Here is an 18,872-nt window from a genome sequence, read left to right on the forward strand (position 1 = left end):
TTATAGAAACCCTAGTGGAGCACAACATTGAAGATAAAGTATTCGGGTTGACAACAGATAATGCATCAAACAACAAGACATTAGCTACTGCTCTCCAACAGGCTTTGTCAGATGATACTATTATCACCCGAATACCATGTCTTGCCCACGTTATCCAGCTCAGCCTCAATCAGCTTCTTGCTCGGATCAAGGCAGTTCCATTAAATGAATCAGCCGAGACAAGGTGGACAGAGAAGCAGTCAAGGCTAGCCCAAGAAAATGCGAAGCAAAGTCAGATCTCCTCCACACTGAACAAAGTCCGTTACCTTGCGATTTACGTCAATGCAAGTCCCCAGCGCAGAGAGACCTTTTACAATCTTCAGACAACTAATATCAAGATCGTTCCAATCCAAGATGTAAAGACACGATGGAATTCTACGTTCCTCATGCTTCGCCGGGCAAAGAGGCTACGTGCTATCTTCTCTTTATTCTGTACAGAGTATGATTGTGAGGAGATGCTACTCAGCGAGCAAGAGTGGCGTCAGATCGACTATCTTCTTTGTATCACCGAGCCCTTCTTTGATTATACAACACAGCTATCAAAGACTCGAGATGTCACTGCCCACTATGTGTTTAAGATCTACAACAAACTGTTTGATCATCTTGAGCGATCACAGGCACAGCTACGCCGAAAGCGTGTCCCATGGAAAAAACAGATGCTAGAGGCCCTTGAAGCTGGTCGGTCTAAGCTTGATGAGTATTACTCCCAAGCTGATGATCTTCGAGGGAATATCTATGCAATCAGTACAATGCTTGCACCGGTGAACAAATTCAAATTCTTCCTCTCCAGTGATTGGGATCAGAAATGGCGAGATACCTATCGACTTGCTTTTGAACAAGCCCTTGTTCCATATCAAGCACAAGTTAGAATAAGCAGTCGTGATCTACAAAGCTCTCTAACGATAGCCCATCCAAGCTCAAGGCTAGAGGAGATGCTTGATGGAAGGGATATACAACCACGAGCCATTACTGATGAAATCAGTCAATATCTTGACAGCGGTAAGTAAATACAAAGAGTATGTGTGATAATAATACTAATATAGATATAGATACTGTTTCTGTTAGGCCGCTTACTTTCTGGAAAGAGCACCAGGCTCGCTTTCCGGCCATTGCTGCCCTTGCGCGAGATACACTCTCATTTCCAGCAACTGGCGCAGGAGTTGAACGCCTCTTTAATACCGCTCGAGATATTTGTCACTATCGTCGTGGTAGAATGAAGAGTGAGACTGTCGAGGCATTAATGATGTTTCTTTGTACAACGAAATTTGATATGGAGGAGCAGGAAGCAACACTTCTTGAGAAAATTTTCTCCCAGGATGAGCTTGAGGCGGCAAAAGAGGAGAGGGAAGAGAAGCTCAGTGAGATTGAGGTTGATCCAATTAGTGATACAGAGGAGCAGGAGGATGAACTGGAAGATAAACCAGGGGATGCAATTGAGGTTGTAATTGAGGATAGACCAGAGGATATACCGGAGGAGAGGCCCTTACCTACAAGTGAATATGGTCGTCCTTGCTCGCCATCATTACCACCAACCTGTACACAGACACGAGCATCAGGGAGAAAACGTAAAAGCAGGGAAGATGATTTATTTGAATACCATTAGCTTGCTTGACAAAGAATCCTCAATTATACGCATCTCTTTTACCCTTTTTACAAATAAAATTAGATATAATCAAGTAAAGCAAATACTCAAAATTACCGCGAATAAATGCATAAGTTATACATTTAGAATCCTTAGCATGTTTGTTTAGTTTGTAACCCAGTTTGGGGCCCCAGACCCAGTACTGGGTCGAACCCTCCGACCCAGACCCATTACTGGGTCGAAGGGTTCGACCCAAAACCCAACCCAGACTGGGTTGGGTCTGGGTTGGGTCTGGGTTTTACTGGGTCGTGCGGAAGACTACTTAACCGTCTACCCATAATTTCTGACCTCGGTCAGAATTTCCAATTGTATACTACTATAAGTAGAGCAGTGCTTGACCTTCCACCCATAATTTCTGACCGAGGTCAGAAATTATACTTACCTGGTGATATTCAACAACCTCGAGTACCAAGTATTACACGAAAAATACATAGGAATGTATAATAATAATGCATACCCCTTGAGGTCACGAGTCTAGGCATGTTTGTATTGTTTGATATCCATTGGATATCCGCAGATATCCAATGGATATGAGGTCCATATCCAAATCCTCAAGGCTGCGGATATTGGATATCAAAAAATATCCAAATCCGCACTTTGCGGATATGGATTGCGGATATCCGCGGATATTGCGGATCGTGCCGCAGTCTAGTTCGAACCATCGATCAACCCAAAAAAAATGCCTTCACAAAAAGACGGAAGCGCTTATCCAACCCCACTCAGAGTCAAAGAGGAATTCGCTGCAGCGATAAGACAAAAAGGAGATGGGAGAAAAAAATGGACGAAGAAGCATACAATACGACTGAAAAACCAATACCGAACATGTATACGACATGGCATCCCTCGAAGTTACAACATCGATGCATCCCCTGGGGGGTGTGTCAAACCTCAAATACGGCCTCCCTAGGCCATAAACAGGAACCTTGGTTTTTGTTATGGTCTAGTGGAAAAGTACGCTGTATTTCGTTCAACATATACTCAGAGGGGTCGATCTACCCCGGGGTGTAGGATATACCCCAGGAGCACTGGCGACCCCAGGAAGCGAATGATATATAAGGACACTCTCTCATGTACTTAGTTTAGTTCTTCGTCTTCAATCATACATTGTTACTTGTGTTTACCTTACGACCTTGTTGACTCACTTACTATATTATCACTTGACAACACCAACGAACAGACCAATACTGCGGTATAGATCTGCTCGGCGCTCTACCTGGCATCGTTCCCTGATACCCTCAAAAGGACTTAGGCTGGAATAAGACTGTGCGCAGCAACAGCTCGGTTGAGAGACAGATCATTGACGTTGGAGGACCAGCACAGGCAAGTATAACCAGGAAAGCTTCTAACATAACTGTGACCAGTTAGGCAGTGCGTAACATCCTGATTATTCGACACCAATCATCACGAGTCCAGTTAACGTGAGCTCGTGCCGAAGTGAGGCGTTCAAGGAGATTCTTCTCCTTTATATCAGGTCGACCAAGCGCAACACGCCGGTTATATCCCCTACTAGCCAAGGTTCGTCGAAGTGTATCAACAGAGATATTTGTCAGGGTGCGGGCTGGCAGGACGGTATGATAGGAGATGACTGGTAGGAACAGGTCGTAACAGATCAGATTCCACTTGACAGGTACAGGCAGGGGCAGGCTATTATACAAGACGTAGCTCGAAGAGCTACAACAGGATCTAGAACTGAAGTTCAAGATAAACAGGTCGGAGATCACGTGCCGTGATCTTCCTTTTACTAAGCATTACGGTTCACACCGTGACAATATTAAGAGATAAAATATCAATTAACTTCTCGTACGAAAGCCGGCGATTGATCTAATTTACAGTTATAAAAGTAATAATATCATCCACTTCACTCCTTATCAATTTCGGGACTCGACCCGGGGGCTTACGAGGCGTAGGAGTACCTCGTGCAATCGCCCAGCGTACTTAGTTCCGGGTGATACCAAGATAATCCCGCAATTCTTTGTTTCGACCAGTCAATACTATCCAAAGTAAGCACTTGGATAATTACCCATCGGAAAGGGCTCACAAGGCATAGCAGAAGTAGCGGAATTGGTGGTATCGGCGGTAAAGGACTCGGTATCGGAATCCGGTGGTTCGGGTGGGGGGCTTGGGGTACGAGGAACCTCTTCAATAGGGGGCTCAGGGTATTCCATAGTGAATTGAATTGAATTGTATGGTAGAGAGGGTAGTTGAAGAAGGAGGAATTCAAGAGCAAAGCCATACATGGTGAATACAGAGTGCTAAATTTCATTAGGACTAAATTGTGCAGATCTCTACACCGCCACTGTGGAGGTGGTGAATCTTTATAGGGTAGACTGTTGTAGAGTTGAATGCATTTATTACCTCGAAAATTATCGTTGAGTGGGGTGCACCAAAACACGAAGGTGTGTTGGGCGCTTGGCACGATCGAATGAAATCTCAAGCAAAAAAATAAGAGTGGTTCCAGAGGGGGTCGAACCCTCGACTTTGACGTTATTAGCATCACACTCTAACCAACTGAGTTATGGAACCAGGTTCTTTTAGAGCTCCAAACGTGACATATATAAAGCCAATGTTGTCTAAATCTCACAGCGACACTTACATTTAAAATACGGGTATACCCTCCCCAACAAAAAAATCAACTCATGCGTTGCCAAGTGGATCAGTGCTGTGAGTTCTTTTAGCGCAAACCACGCTTTCTTAAATGTTCAGTTAAATTGGGTACAATACATATGGGTTCCATAACTCAGTTGGTTAGAGTGTGATGCTAATAACGTCAAAGTCGAGGGTTCGACCCCCTCTGGAACCACTCTTATTTTTTTGCTTGAGATTTCATTCGATCGTGCCAAGCGCCCAACACACCTTCGTGTTTTGGTGCGCCCCACTCAACGATAATTTTCGAGGTAACCGTGCCAAGTGTCAGGGTGCGGGCTGGAAGGACGGTATGATAGGAGAGGACTGGTAGGAACAGGTCGTAACAGATCAGATTCCACTTGACAGGTACAGGCAGGGGCAGGCTATTATACAAGACGTAGCTCGAAGAGCTACGACAGGATCTAGAACTGAAGTTCAGATAAACAGGTCAGAGATCACGTGCCGTGATCTTCCTCTAACCAAGCATCACGGTTCGCACCGTGACACCAAGCGCCCAACCACCCGTCCTGGGTAGTTGGTGCGCCCCACCAAACGCAAAATTTCCAATTTACTATCACTTTTGTACCTATTTTACACCACACCACGATGTCAGACCGAACCAAAAAAATGGAAACCCAAATCCAGCTTGCAGTCAAAGCCTTCTCCCAGGCTAACAAGCCTAATATCGCCCAGCTAGCGCGGGAATTTGACGTACCATACCATCGGCTTAGGGCTAGGATTCATGGCCGTCAGTCCTATACCGACCGTGCCACAATAACCAGATCCCTAAATTCAATTCAAGAAAAGGCGCTCACTAGCTGGGTTCAATCCCTAGATAGTGCGTATACATCACCTACCGCAGAGATGATTGAGGGTGCTGCAAATGCCATTCTAAAGAAGGCTGGTGAAGATCGGGTTGTCGGCCACAATTGGGCCTATCGCTTCATCACAAGACTACCCCCTGGATTCAACTATATCACCCAACATCCAAAGGAGAAATCGAGGGTTGATAGTGAGGATTACGGCGCCTTGCTTCTTTGGTTTAATAACCTTACCCAGGTTATGAAGCATCACCAATTTCTTCCACACGAGATCTTCAATTGGGATCAAACCGGCTACCGAATTGGCAAAGGTAAAGCACGTAAGGTTATTACCTCGCGTACAACCAGTTACATTGCTACCGGAGGCCAGTCGGAATCAATTACTGGTATTGAATGTATCTCTGCCGATGGCTGGTTGATGCTACCATGGTTTTTACCTAAGGGTAATACCCACATGGAGGAGTGGTATGAGAATATCACTACTACCGATTTTCGAATTAAGCCTACTACCAATGGCTGGATTGACGATGAAACCGCCCTTCAATGGCTATTCTCCTTTCATGAAGCTACTATTAAGTTAGTAAAGAAGGGTAGGCCAAGGCTTCTTTTAATGGATAACCATGGCTCTCATCTTACATTCGAATTTATCGACTTTTGCACACAAAAAAACATCATCCCACATTTCTTTTTACCCCATACAACACATCTCTGTCAACCGCTCGATGGCCCAGCATTCCAAAGCCTAAAACATCATTTTCGTACGATGAATAATGAGATTGTTATGTGGGGTGGAAGTGCAAGCAAAAAACGGGATTTTTTCCGGATCATTCAATCGGCTAGAGATGAAGCTTTTACCCAAAGAACAATAAGATCATCTTTTAAATCTAGGGGTATCTGGCCCCTGGATCCAGAGGTTATTCTTAAACCTCTACGCCAAAGAGATCTTGAAGCTGAAGGGTCCCCCCTTAGGATTCTTACGCCATCCCCCCCCGATTTTACAAGCTCAGCCACCAATTCACCACCAGATACAATTGAGCGGGTTGAAAAGCTTAATACTAAGCTTCTCAATGATCTAAAGAAGATTGAGCATTTAGTTCAAAGCGTTCAGAGGCATATTCGACGGAGTGCAGATGCAAATACGCTTTTGTCCCAAGAGGTTGAATTGTTAAAGGCCTCTTTGAAGAAGGCTCAGTTCCACGAATCAACTGCAAATACACCAAAAAATGGGAAATCGGTTCTTAGGACTAAAGGCAGTGTCCTATCACCTATATGTCCAAATAGGATGATGGTAAAAAGACAGGATGCCGATGCTAAGAAGCTAGAGCGGCTACAGGCAAAACAGGCCAAAGAATTGGAAGCCCAACAACGGGCCCAGGAAGCAAGGGATTTATTAGAAGCTGAGCATGAAGCTTCAATGGTGGCAAGAGATAGTCACGGTGGAAATTGGTATATAGATAGTCATGGTGGTTACATGTAAATAGTATTTTTATTGAATGAGAAATTGGAAATTTTGCGTTTGGTGGGGCGCACCAACTACCCAGGATGGGTGGTTGGGCGCTCGGCACGGTTATATCTCGCGTTTTTCTACCTCTCTCTGCTCTCTATACCCCTATAATATTCCTATTTTATAGGCTGCCAGTAATGCCTGCTCGATCTGAGCTCACCCCGGCTCTTAGAGAGAGGATATGTGAGCTTCACTCGGCTGTTCACTGGGGTTATAAGCGCATTCACAACCGGTACCCATGGATTTCTCTCTCTACAATCCGGTATACAATTAAAAAAGAGCACGAACGGCGTGCTGGTGTTACGAAACCTCGCTCTGGTCGACCAAAGAAGCTTGATGCCACCGACAAAGTACGTCTTTTGGATGCTATCTCGAATAATCCACGTATTACCCACGAAGACCTTCTTACTGAGGTATCTTATAAAGTGAAAATCGACTCAATTCGACGCCTTTAAAATGCTGAAAACCTCCGGAAATGGAGACGTAGCTGGAGGCCTTATTTATCTGAGGAAGCTGCACTTGAACGACTCCGTTGGGCCGTACGTTACCGACACTTTACCCCTGAGGATTGGGCCCGTGTTTTTTGGTCTGATGAGTGTACGGTTGAGTGTGGGATTGGTGTTCGTCGAGAATGGACCTTTATTCGCCCGAGAGACCAGCCGAAAGAAGGACAATGTCAAGGATTACCACACCGAGGCAAGCAAGTTAAACAGATGTTTTGGGCTGCCTTTTCGGGGGCTACGCGCCGAACGGGGCTTATCCCACTCTTTGGGAATCCTGAGGCTGAGCGTACGGGTATAACTGGTCTTGTTATTGAAGAGTTATACCGCCGGATTCTACCTACTTTGATGTCCAATGAAGGTGCTATTTTTCAACATGATAATGCGCCTACACATAATGCATGCGTTGTTCGGGATGCTTTACGTGAAATGAATATTGAAGTTATGGAATGGCCTCCGTACTCGCCGGATTTGAACCCAATTGAAAACCTCTGGGCGCTATTGAAAGCTGAAATCTATAAGCTTCGGCCCGATCTCATTCACATGAGGAACAATGACGAAACTAAGGCTATTTTGGTAGCTACAGCGCAGCTTGCATGGGATCAATTAGATCTAGATCATCTAAAGCATCTCTCTGAGACCATGCCGAATCGGGTGGAGGCTATTATTGAGGGCCAGGGGCGGTATACGCCGTACTAGATAGATAGTTTGAATTCATGGAGTTTTATTCCGGCAGAAAATTACATAATATAGGGGGGTGTGGGGCCAGGGGTGTTAAAACTTTTGCGGAGTCACTGTACATGCCGTGCGTATAATGCATAACAGATGTTTTGAAAAGTACCCCACAAGCATACCTCCCAGGGGCCGATGGACCGCTTCATAGGAGCATCAAGGTCATGTGTTGAACGAAATACAGCGTACTTTCCACTAGACCATAACAAAAACCAAGGTTCCTGTTTATGGCCTAGGGAGGCCGTATTTGAGGTTTGACATCATGTCCTGGGAGCTCTATAGCTACTAGGAGTACGCCATCACGATCCCAGGAGCCTGCAATACTATACCAAGTGGACGATCCTATTTCGATAATGGCGCCAGCAGTACATGAACATCTTTTAGAACGTGTTTAAAAAAAGTATTGTGTCAAACTGTCAAAACCTCAAATACGGCCTCCCTAGGCCATAAACAGGAACCTTGGTTTTTGTTATGGTCTAGTGGAAAGTACGCTGTATTTCGTTCAGCACATTTCAATGACTGACACTAAATTGCCAGTCACTGCACAGATGACATGTTCCGGCCGCTTTGCAGGACAGCTCATACTTGCATTTCCCTGCTTCTCCCCATTCCCGGCTATATCAGATGTAGTCATGCCTCCTCTCTCGTTTATCTTTCATTAAAATCTTTTAGGGATCACTTCATAACCAGCAAAGTTACAGTAAGGCCAAGAAATGGCAAAAAAGAAAACGAAACAGCGTGAGGCCAATGAGCTGCCTGGGCGACCCTTCACCCCAGATATTTCTCCCAAGATTGACTATCACCGGCCTTTATCATCGTAAGTGCTTTGATAGCATTCAAATGTTGTTGTCTAACCTATTCACTGATGCTACGAATCCCCTTTGGTTACCCTCATTATTGGGAGCAAGCGGTATGGCATTCCGGCTCAGTTCCTTCGGAGTCACCAAAAATTCGCCCCTGTATTTCTTGGTTTATCAACTTTTATCATGTCTAATGTTGATGAAGACATCGGGCATACCGTGGTGCATTTCTTATACACAGGTGGCTACGAGACAGTCAGTTCGCCTCTTGGCGAAGGCATATCAGATCTTGCGGGTCGTGAGGGGTGTGTTCTCAAGCCTCCCCCAGGTGAAGCCTGGCTTCCAGGTTACATTCAAGGAAATTTGCAGCATTTACTTAAGCTAAATGATCCAGGGCTTGGTTTACATGGGTTTTACGATATTATTGGTCAAGATCATGAGTTTGACAATGCGGTGATGAAAATGGTTCTTGAGATATTATCTCTTCGCATATGTTCTATGAAAGATCAGCACGGTGATTCATCTTCAACAAATTAAGTATAAGGTTACCAAGATGAACTAGTCTTCTTGCTGCGTTGTTAGTGAAAACACCGAATGGCATCATCTCAAATAAGTCTCATCTTTCGGGGCTTGTCCATGAAGAGCCTGCGCCTGTCCCCGAAGGCCTCTCTATTGACAGGGATGGTAGACTTTGGACGATTCCCCAAGTGCCTGCTGAGGTTGATGACTGGCCGAGCGCTTCTTCGTTGCCCGGAGATACGTCAAATGCCGAAATACTCCAAGAATCTACTGATCAGGGCCACATAACGAGGATTTCATGCTCGGATTTGACTTTGTATGAAAATTGGGAAAGTTTGTCTTCAAAGAGAAGAGCTAAAAGGGCTAGCAAGCTTAGGTCTCGAGGCCTTCCTGTTCCAAGCGAGACTGGTTTCATTTCTATATTTGTAGTTTGAGAGCAGCTTCAGCCAGGCAATTAAACCGTTTACTTCCTATTCATGAATTCGTAAAGTGCCAAAAGGATGTATATTGATCTGTAGGTATAGAGGTTGGATTTGGGGGAAATTGGGGGTTTTCGCTTTCTGGTTTTATGGAGGGCGACAACGATCCCTAGCGGCTCGTACCTCTCCGACGACCCTCTTATATGATTGGTTCGATGTTGCTCCTTTCTCCACTTTGGAGTGGCTTGGTCTCCCCAGCAAGTCAGGACAGACCAGCGAGTTCAGCCTATGATGGATGCGTAAATAAACGGCCCCAGAATAAAACCAAGCCGTTTTGATGTAGAATCTGCACATTGAGCCCCTGATACATTGGGGCGCTCTCTGAACAGACAGTATAATGAGAAATACAGGTCCCCTTGCTTGCAGAGTGTGTGCACGTAATGAAAGCAGTGAGAAGATGTACTACCGATGATTGAACACGCTATTTCAAACCAACCGGAACTGAGGTCAGAAATCTTAGGGGAAATGGGAAACATGTCGCTCGAAGACCAAAAATAGCTGTGCTATCATCGATTCCATCCCCGAATTGTCAATCTACAACTACACCATTCTCCGGAAACGGAAAATGGTTCTGCCGAAGTCATGATTCGCTGACATAAGCCAACTATACCGAGCCGATCTGAGTGGGTCCCATCAGCTTTGTTTCCTCATCTAACAAGTAATCTCATCAAAGGCATTCACATATCATTAAGCAACCCTTAAGAAAGCCACCCAAGCCAAAATGACAAAATTCTCTTCAAAAAATCTAACCGATGAGTCGATGCGAGAGATGAACTTTCTCGACTCTTCCTTCTTCAAAGAGCCCAGCAAAAGCCTTCCGACACCAGCGCAAGTGAGGGCTTTGTCGAAAGACATCCACGCGAACCCACAGCCGCAGCCTGTTATCTTTGAAGAGTCAAAAGTCTTCGTCAAGTTTGGCCCTTATGTCACGATCGCAGAAGCGCAGTGCCTTTGGATGATCAAACGGACCTTTGGTGACAAAATTCCAGTTCCCGAAGTTTTTGGGTGGCGGATCGACGAGGAGAACTATGTGTTCCTCTATATGGAGCTTATCCAAGGACAGACGCTACAGGATGGCTGGAATGAGCTCAATAGCCAGGACAAAAGCTCGCTCTGCGATGAGTTATGTCAAATAGTCAACCGTCTGCGCCGATTTGAACAAGATCCTTCCGATCAGTATATTGGTACGCCCCGGCCAAAATGTGAAGGATATTGTTTACATCTAATCGAATGTTTCCAGGTTCCCTGGGGCACCAGCAACTCCTGGATTATGTTTTTCAATCATACCCGAAAACTGGGCCTTTCTTCACCATCAAGGATTTCAACGACTGGTTTTCCTCCTTACCACAATCATGGCTTCCTCCTTCGAAGAAATACAACGACCCCTATAGGTCTTTGTTACCGGACGGTGGGGTCATTAAATTTACTCATGGCGACCTCCACCGAGGGAACATCATCATCTCTTCCAGCAAACCAGCTCATATCATTGCTATCGTGGACTGGGCCCAAGCGGGATGGTATCCAGACTACTGGGAGTACTGTAAGGCACTCTACACTTGTTGGTACGAGGACGAATGGCGGCGAGACTGGGTCGACAACTTTCTAAGTCCACGCTTACGAGAATTTGAGGTCTTTGCAGAGTACACAATGGCAATGGGCTCAGTGTGAACCAATTCTACCTGGAAGTGAACGCTACTCACCGATAGGAGAAGTAAGCATACTTCGCAGAAATTACAAAACGGCAGGAGAACGCACGTACGCACGTATTATAACAACTGTAGGAGGTAAACCGCTTGGATCTCTGTTCTGAAATACTTAAACTAGACCATTGAAAAAAAAAAAACGGATCCCCCTTGATGTTAGCACACCACGAGTGAGGAGCCAAGGTGTGGGATCCTCTGCGGTGAAACCGAATAAGCCGAGTAGTCTAGCGAGATAAAATGTATTGGCCAGCTACGTCCTTAGATAATCAAAGGGATATGCAACAAAAGAACGTATGCGCCAAGCTGCATCAAACTTCGCCACAGGCCGTCTTCCGTCAACTGCTCGTACTTAAGCCAACTCAGGATGAATTGAACGTCTTCCGGCGGGCTGAAAACCGATTCCATGGTTTGGGGGATCACGTTTAGATTGAACAATCTGAATTGCTTCCGCTGTAATGAGACCTTTGGAGACTAAATGACGGACGAACTCCATGGTCCATTCCTGACATCGCTTATTGGTGGTCTGAAGCAGATAAAAATAAAGCACGGAAAAGTAAGCATTAGTCAAATCTGGGGACTTACATCATTGACAGGTGCCATGAAGTTCTGACTGATCCCAGGAGTCGGGACCTGAGACGCAGCAATCTCAATGTTGCCTCTGGGAGTTGAGTCTTTGGTCATCGCTGTGTCCACGGAGTCAACGATATTGGACGAATAAACTTGGCCAATCGGAAAAGTCTCATGGCCCTGTTGGGTCATAGCAGGAGAGTAGTTCCGTTTGAACTCGAGGATGTAGCCCGCCATGGGTGTACCGACGGCGTGGATCAGAGTCCCTCGTTTAGGGTCTGCTGCCGATGGAACAAAAATTGCAAAGTGAGCTCGTTGAGATGAACTATTGCGAAAAGAGATGAGGTGAATAGTTCTGGTGGCCATGATGTTGTGAGGTCCTTTTTTTTTCCTTGGATGGAGAGGGAACAATATAATATGGGCATGAGATGTAGTAAAAATGCCCAAGAAAAGAACAAGGTCTCTCCTCTTATAACTTTTCGATCATAGCACGTCTTAGGAATAATCAGGAGTCCCAAGCAACCCTACCAGGCGCCTCGAAGGGGAGCTAGGCATCATCTTCGTTTCATATGCACGAATAACATTCGTTCTGAGCGTTATGTTTATTCCCGAGCGCTGGGATTCAATTATTTTTGGCGCCGCAGACTTGGGGCGGCAATGCTGGAACTTTGAGTCGTCGGCTATCTTTTAGATGAAAAGTGCTATTGCAGTTCTTGTGGTTGCTTCGGTGTTTATCTTGGCAAGTGATTGAAGGTTGTTGATACAAAACTCGTTGGCTATTCTCTGGCTTTGTCCAGATTGGGTGCCTCTATATAATTCCAACACCCCACACTAAAGCGGGAAAGCAAAAACCTAAATGACCACCATTGGCCAAAAAAAGATGTCCCAGTGGAGCGACTCTTTAGTTTGGCACTGAGACGGTAAGTTATCAGATTGGGGTAAAAGTTTATTGAGTAATTACCGCATCTTTTTCAAGTTACCGATGTTGAATCAGCTTGCGCAATATACCCACAAAAATCTGGAGCGTTAGTGACCGTGAGAATGATCCACACGAGGAGAGAAATGGCATAAAATAAAAGGACCACTAGCGGAAAGCGTATGGCGTCAATGAAGTGGATAAGAACTTTGCAAATAAAGCGCCTCCATCTAGTGGCGGCTATGTGACTGTTCCTATTGCGCCGAGATGAGTCAATCAACCACCTCGGCATACAGCCACACAATTGAATGATTTGCCTGGAATTTTCAAGACGGAGATGAATGGGTACACGTGGAGTCAGAAGCGTTTCGATCGTGGGTGTTACGCCTAGATATCCATCACCAAAGACCAATAGTTGGCATTCATCATCCTCCGATTTGAAACGGGCGCTAAAGTGATCAATGAAAAACTACTATACCATTCAAATTTACAATAAAATCAAAAAGACCCCTGCTTACCCATGCGCACCGCGCGCGTAAATTTGTTTGAGTTATTCGTTTTCTACTTACATTTTTGGGCTTCGTGGGAGCGGAGATTGCCCGATTTCACGACGAGATTGTTGTCGACTCGGATAACCGTGCGACCGCACAACGAATGAAGGGTCGTTCTTTCTTGATCATTCATTGACTTCATTTTCAGAATATCGGCGTATTCTGTTGCATATCAGAAATTTTGAAAATTGAGCAGATCTATGCGGTAAAAAGCGAATGAACGGCCGGCCGGAGAATTTAAGTTCGAAGCGCTGTCAGGCTGGAAGAGGGGAAATTCCATACGGGAAAACGATGATCCGACAAACGGCCACCCCTTTTATCGTACGCTCACAACGGAGTCTCCTTAGCTTCCTTTCCACCATAGGTGACATCATGGCGAAAGGCCAGCCTCACATGCGAGCGCTCCAAGGCGACGCAGGGATAACAGATCCCCGTCTGTCTTGTTAGAATGAAGAGCTATTCGATGGTTGTCTAGCACTCGGGCATAAATCCTGGGAGCACGAGCCGGTATCCATGGTATATTCGGAAGTCGGGGCCAAGATGCACACTGAGCGTCCCATCACAGGATTTGGTGCTTTACAACTTTCGGATAGTAAGCTCCGATCACATAATTTCGTCGACGCGCGCGCTTCACGTAATAAAGACTCGGCGACAACAAACGCTCATTATTCCACCTATGCTCTCCCCGCCTACGTCTTCGTGCCGATACGCCTTATGGCCTGTTCCAGCGCGAGCCCTTGTAATCTTGCTGTTATAATCGGAACTGCCAGTGTTACCAATGACGCGCTGTTTCCAAACCACCCCCGAGCTGAGGCCATAATTCTTATGGAGCGCATGTCGCTCGAAGACTAAGAATAGCTGTGTACCTTTGTGGATCCTATTAGAAACGCCGATACTATAGTAGCTAAGGATCATGTCATTTATACATGTATGTAAAAAGCAGAGGCGACCGGGTTTAAGTAAGACCGGTAGAGGCGCGGCTCATCACGTGAATCTTCGCATTTTCTCTTATTCCTACCGCTTTCCGGCGATCATGATGCCCTTTTGGATGCTAAAAAGCATGGTTTTGTTGTGCTATATCCCTATTCGGATGTGACCGTCTAATGGATAGAAGATTGGGTTAGATCAACTGACTCCTTCGCATTATCATTCTCCTCGGAGATAAAATGTCCTGTACTTTATCGCCCAAGGGGTGCGAATTAGGCAAAATGTTGAACGAAATACAGCGTACTTTTCCACCAGACCATAACAAAAACCAAGGTTCCTGTTTATGGCCTAGGGAGGCCGTATTTTGAGGTTTGACAAAAAACCCTACTTTGTTAGGCCTAAAAATCCAACGTCATATTCCGTGCCCCGCGGTTACTTTTTACCACGCTCCGATTTCCCTGCGAAAGCGAACATTCGATGCCAAAGGTGATTTAGGTTGCAAAAATCGTTTGCTCATGTGCTCATCTAACTTAATTCTAGTAGATGATTTTTTACCATCTACATTAGGTCGTCCGCTCCATCCTCACGCGTCCCGCGAGACCTGATCGGCCTCCTGTTCGGCATGACTCAATCAATCATGGATGAGTTGGCTACCTTTCTCAAAAGTGCTAGCTGGAAAAAGGACAAGGACAACCTATATGTTTTTTTGGGATGATGATGGCCTAGAGCCGTTGTTAGTGAAGGCTTCCAGCGAGTTGCCTGATTATCTTCAGCGGCACGGGTTTCAAGTGTGGAAGGTGTTGGAGGAAACTAAATTCGTGGAAAAGGAGGGAATTGGAAAGCAAGGATACATCATACCAGTGACGATTATCTCCGGCCACCCTCGATTACTGTCTGAGCCTTCCCAGCCTCTGCTTGTTCCCAATACCCCGGCAGTTTTTCAACGCGAACCTGTCCTATCACCAGCCTTGTATCTTATTCTCGCTCTTCCACCGACTTCTACATAATACAATGTGCGGAATTATAAAATCTGCAGCATTGGAGTTCGATCAACTAAGGTATTGAGATGGGTCGCAGGGAAACATTAGAGGGTAATCCGCGGGAGTGACGGTTCGTTGTTGATATGGAAATATTTGAGGGTAATCTGCAGTTATCGAGGTGGATGTTGCTGCGAAAGTTTGAGGAAAGTCTGCCGGTGTAATCATTGCTATTTGGTTGCTCGTAGCGCTCATTGGGTCGGAATATTGCTTGTGAGAAATGAGAGTTTCACATGATCCCGATTTCGTTGGCATGTACACGAGTTCAAGCCCATGGGTGTGAACTTGTGACATCACAATGTCCGGCCAATTTTGCAATGATATTTGTGTGAGCGAAGGCTCACAATGTAAGTTGCTCACATCTTGCACCATTTCCGAAGTCGCTTGACCACTAAACATGGCGTTACATGGGGATCCCACAGTGGAAGCAACCTGTGTAGCAACTGGTGATCCAGATTGAGAACACGGGGTCCCTGAATTGATATGAGAAAAAGTCGCCAACATTTTACAGGACATACCGGCGCTAGGCTGCCGAATTTGAGGGATATCTAATTGTGGCCAAGTCCTATTAGACTGTCGGCTTTCATCCACAATATGGGCATTTGCCTCTGATAGTTGGCTCTCCATCACTCGTTCTAATGAGGCTTTGATCGGCCCCAGAACCTTTGCAGCCTCGTCCTCTGCCAAGGCATGAAGACCACGTGTCTGAGCTTCTTCTGGCAATCCTTTCTGCCTCAGGTGGTTCAACATGGCAATTCTTCTAGCCATCTTCGCCGATCTGGGCAGCTCCTTGGTCCAGCTACAGCGTTGTCAGTAAAGTTACTTCCTTCTCTATTAGATTGCCACTTACATCGACTCACCACCATCTTGTGGAAGGAGATACAATACCCCCAGCCCTCCAAGGTCATTAGCTAGCAGACTGTATCGCTCTCCTAGCCCAACCCAGTGTCTTACGCGACGTTCAATGTCGGAAAGTGAGTCTTCACAGCCCGAATCTCTTATCAGATGGGCTATGAACATTGAAGCATCATCGTATTGGTACTGGCTACCTGGCTGTACGGCATTATTCAAGCGAAAGAACGCCACATAACAAATCCGGAGGCGGATTTTCCCCAGTTGCTGTTGATTTTCGCATAAGACGACGAGTTTGTAGAAATCAGCGAGCGGACATGGTTGCAGCGAAGTTGGGACATGGCAAGAGAAAGGCGCAATTTGACGAGTGCTTGAAGAACCGTCGCTGCTCTCCTCGCTGCTTGTTGGTAAGTACAAGGGGAAAAGCGATTCACGCTTGTCCTGCAGGTCTTGGACGATTTGTGGAGCTTGGGGTTGTTGTGAGGAACGTACGATGGCCTTCTAGATAGCAGACTGACGAGAAGTTTGTCGGATACGCTGGGGAATGTGCTTGTATATGCTTTTCGATGCTTTGAGGTTTTCCTGCTTAGATGAGGATTTAAGGGACTGGTATGATGGCTATCTCCAAGACATTGGTGGCCGTCTGAAAAAGCTTGGATACCGTTGGTTAAATACATCTAAACCCATTCATGCTATGCAATTTCTCTGATCACCAGATAGGCTCAATTTAGGACAAGAAAAAAGTCGAAGTTCGAAGGGGCCGTCTCACGCATAATGCTTAAGTAGCGACCTTGGAGTATTCTCCTCACTTCATTGTCGTGAGGCTGTCTCAAGAAAGTAATCAAGCCCTGCGAGGCTTCAGAAGACGAAGCATCAAAATGCCAGGTCATCAGTGCTAGCATTAGAACAGTACTGTGACTGAGACCGTGCAAAACATTCCCCTCGAAGGCGCGCAAGCCTTCCTCAAGAGAAATGTTCTCATCCAGATACGTTTCCCGAGACCTGCTGTTCCTCAAAGCCTTGCAGGTGTCCAGCAGCATTCTAGCATCTTGGCTGGAGTTTTCGGAAGGTGTCCATTTCAAGAGTACCGGGGAATCAATTATCAGAAAGATCATTGCCTCTAGAGCGACTTTTGCCGGTCCATACAGAAGTTGGACAGGAATCGGGGCAGGCTTATGATGTGAGTATATCATCGCCACAGGTCAAAGGCACGGATACTCACCATGCACATGCAAAGCATGCCAAGGATTTAGAAGCTACACAACAGGTCTAAAAGGCTAGGGATCTAGCTGATACTGAACATGAAGTCTAGGCAAGAGATAGCAATGGTGGAAATTGGTATGTAGATAGTTATGGTGGTTATAAGTAAATATGGAGTTGAATGCATTTATTACCTCGAAAATTATCGTTGAGTGGGGCGCACCAATACACGAAGGTGTGTTGGGCGCTTGGCACGATTATACGTTGCTTCCCGTCTCCACTATGACCTCGCCCAACCAATAGGAACTGGCTTAGAAAGTAGAATTCTTCACTAGTTCTAATTAACCCCATGTACTGTTGTATAACCAGCTATTATTGTGCCGCCTTTATCTGCAGTTCTTTTGAATTCTTTGGGAAAGATTAATGATTTAGTAAATTAAATCCCTTGTCCCTGAACACCATCTTCCTACTTGATCTAATTCTATAGCGGTATAAATGCATAACCGGTTTATTAACCAGGCACTGCCTTGTCTTAGGTTTTTGAGTTCGATGACTCGGTCAGAGAGACTACATAGTCTCTAAAAATTTTGGAAAAACGTAAAGACCCTGGTTCCAGAGGGGGTCGAACCCTCGACTTTGACGTTATTAGCATCACACTCTAACCAACTGAGTTATGGAACCTTTCTTTGTTAATTAACAAAAATCTTTCAATTCACACTTTCTTGCATTCTCTTTAAATTTTAGATCACATGATCCAACATGAAGCTCAGACACCCTAACTTCTGGGCATTCTTGGAAGTGGGGTCCACATGATTATTTGGCATACTGTTAGAAGTTATAACCGTGCCAAGCGCCCAACCACCCATCCTGGGTAGTTGGTGCGCCCCACCAAACGCAAAATTTCCAATTTCTCATTCAATAAAAATACTATTTACATGTAACCACCATGACTATCTATATACCAATTTCCACCGTGACTATCTCTTGCCACCATTGAAGCTTCATGCTCAGCTTCTAATAAATCCCTTGCTTCCTGGGCCCGTTGTTGGGCTTCCAATTCTTTGGCCTGTTTTGCCTGTAGCCGCTCTAGCTTCTTAGCATCGGCATCCTGTCTTTTTACCATCATCCTATTTGGACATATAGGTGATAGGACACTGCCTTTAGTCCTAAGAACCGATTTCCCATTTTTTGGTGTATTTGCAGTTGATTCGTGGAACTGAGCCTTCTTCAAAGAGGCCTTTAACAATTCAACCTCTTGGGACAAAAGCGTATTTGCATCTGCACTCCGTCGAATATGCCTCTGAACGCTTTGAACTAAATGCTCAATCTTCTTTAGATCATTGAGAAGCTTAGTATTAAGCTTTTCAACCCGCTCAATTGTATCTGGTGGTGAATTGGTGGCTGAGCTTGTAAAATCGGGGGGGGGATGGCGTAAGAATCCTAAGGGGGGACCCTTCA

The 18,872-nt window shown here is 45.5% G+C and overlaps 5 protein-coding genes and 3 non-coding genes across 8 annotated transcripts; 4 read left to right on the forward strand and 4 right to left on the reverse strand.

Moving 5' to 3' along the window:
- Positions 1-4,130: 4,130 nt before the first annotated feature.
- Positions 4,131-4,204, reverse strand: Pdw03_tRNA36. The gene has a single exon. It is a non-coding gene; the product is annotated as a tRNA-Ile (tRNA).
- Positions 4,205-4,407: 203 nt separating this feature from the next.
- On the forward strand, positions 4,408-4,481 carry Pdw03_tRNA25. The gene has a single exon. It is a non-coding gene; the product is annotated as a tRNA-Ile (tRNA).
- Positions 4,482-6,768: 2,287 nt separating this feature from the next.
- Positions 6,769-7,060, forward strand: Pdw03_4913 (Transposable element tc3 transposase, putative; the record flags this gene model as incomplete). The annotated part of the gene is made up of 2 exons (XM_066100868.1): positions 6,769-6,981; positions 7,058-7,060. The coding sequence occupies 2 exons, from the start codon at positions 6,769-6,771 to the stop codon at positions 7,058-7,060; spliced, it is 216 nt and encodes a 71-aa protein (XP_065956268.1).
- A 3,322-nt stretch (positions 7,061-10,382) lies between these two features.
- Positions 10,383-11,329, forward strand: Pdw03_4914 (Protein kinase-like domain; the record flags this gene model as incomplete). The annotated part of the gene is made up of 2 exons (XM_014680604.1): positions 10,383-10,845; positions 10,902-11,329. 2 exons carry the CDS (start codon positions 10,383-10,385, stop codon positions 11,327-11,329), a joined length of 891 nt encoding a protein of 296 aa, XP_014536090.1.
- Positions 11,330-11,713: 384 nt separating this feature from the next.
- On the reverse strand, positions 11,714-12,297 carry Pdw03_4915 (uncharacterized protein; the record flags this gene model as incomplete). Its single annotated transcript, XM_014680603.1, has 2 exons — positions 11,714-11,887; positions 11,947-12,297. 2 exons carry the CDS (start codon positions 12,295-12,297, stop codon positions 11,714-11,716), a joined length of 525 nt encoding a protein of 174 aa, XP_014536089.1.
- Positions 12,298-13,938: 1,641 nt separating this feature from the next.
- On the forward strand, positions 13,939-14,250 carry Pdw03_4916 (uncharacterized protein; the record flags this gene model as incomplete). The annotated part of the gene is made up of 1 exon (XM_066100869.1): positions 13,939-14,250. One exon carries the CDS (start codon positions 13,939-13,941, stop codon positions 14,248-14,250), a length of 312 nt encoding a protein of 103 aa, XP_065956269.1.
- Positions 14,251-15,374: 1,124 nt separating this feature from the next.
- On the reverse strand, positions 15,375-17,445 carry Pdw03_4917 (uncharacterized protein; the record flags this gene model as incomplete). Its single annotated transcript, XM_066100870.1, has 6 exons — positions 15,375-15,835; positions 15,881-16,161; positions 16,213-16,681; positions 16,733-16,832; positions 17,024-17,386; positions 17,437-17,445. 6 exons carry the CDS (start codon positions 17,443-17,445, stop codon positions 15,375-15,377), a joined length of 1,683 nt encoding a protein of 560 aa, XP_065956270.1.
- Positions 17,446-18,021: 576 nt separating this feature from the next.
- Positions 18,022-18,095, reverse strand: Pdw03_tRNA35. Its single transcript has one exon. It is a non-coding gene; the product is annotated as a tRNA-Ile (tRNA).
- Positions 18,096-18,872: the final 777 nt, after the last annotated feature.

The sequence above is a fragment of the Penicillium digitatum genome, chromosome 1 (assembly GCF_016767815.1).
Source record: "Penicillium digitatum chromosome 1, complete sequence".
Taxonomy (NCBI): Eukaryota; Fungi; Ascomycota; class Eurotiomycetes; order Eurotiales; family Aspergillaceae; genus Penicillium; species Penicillium digitatum.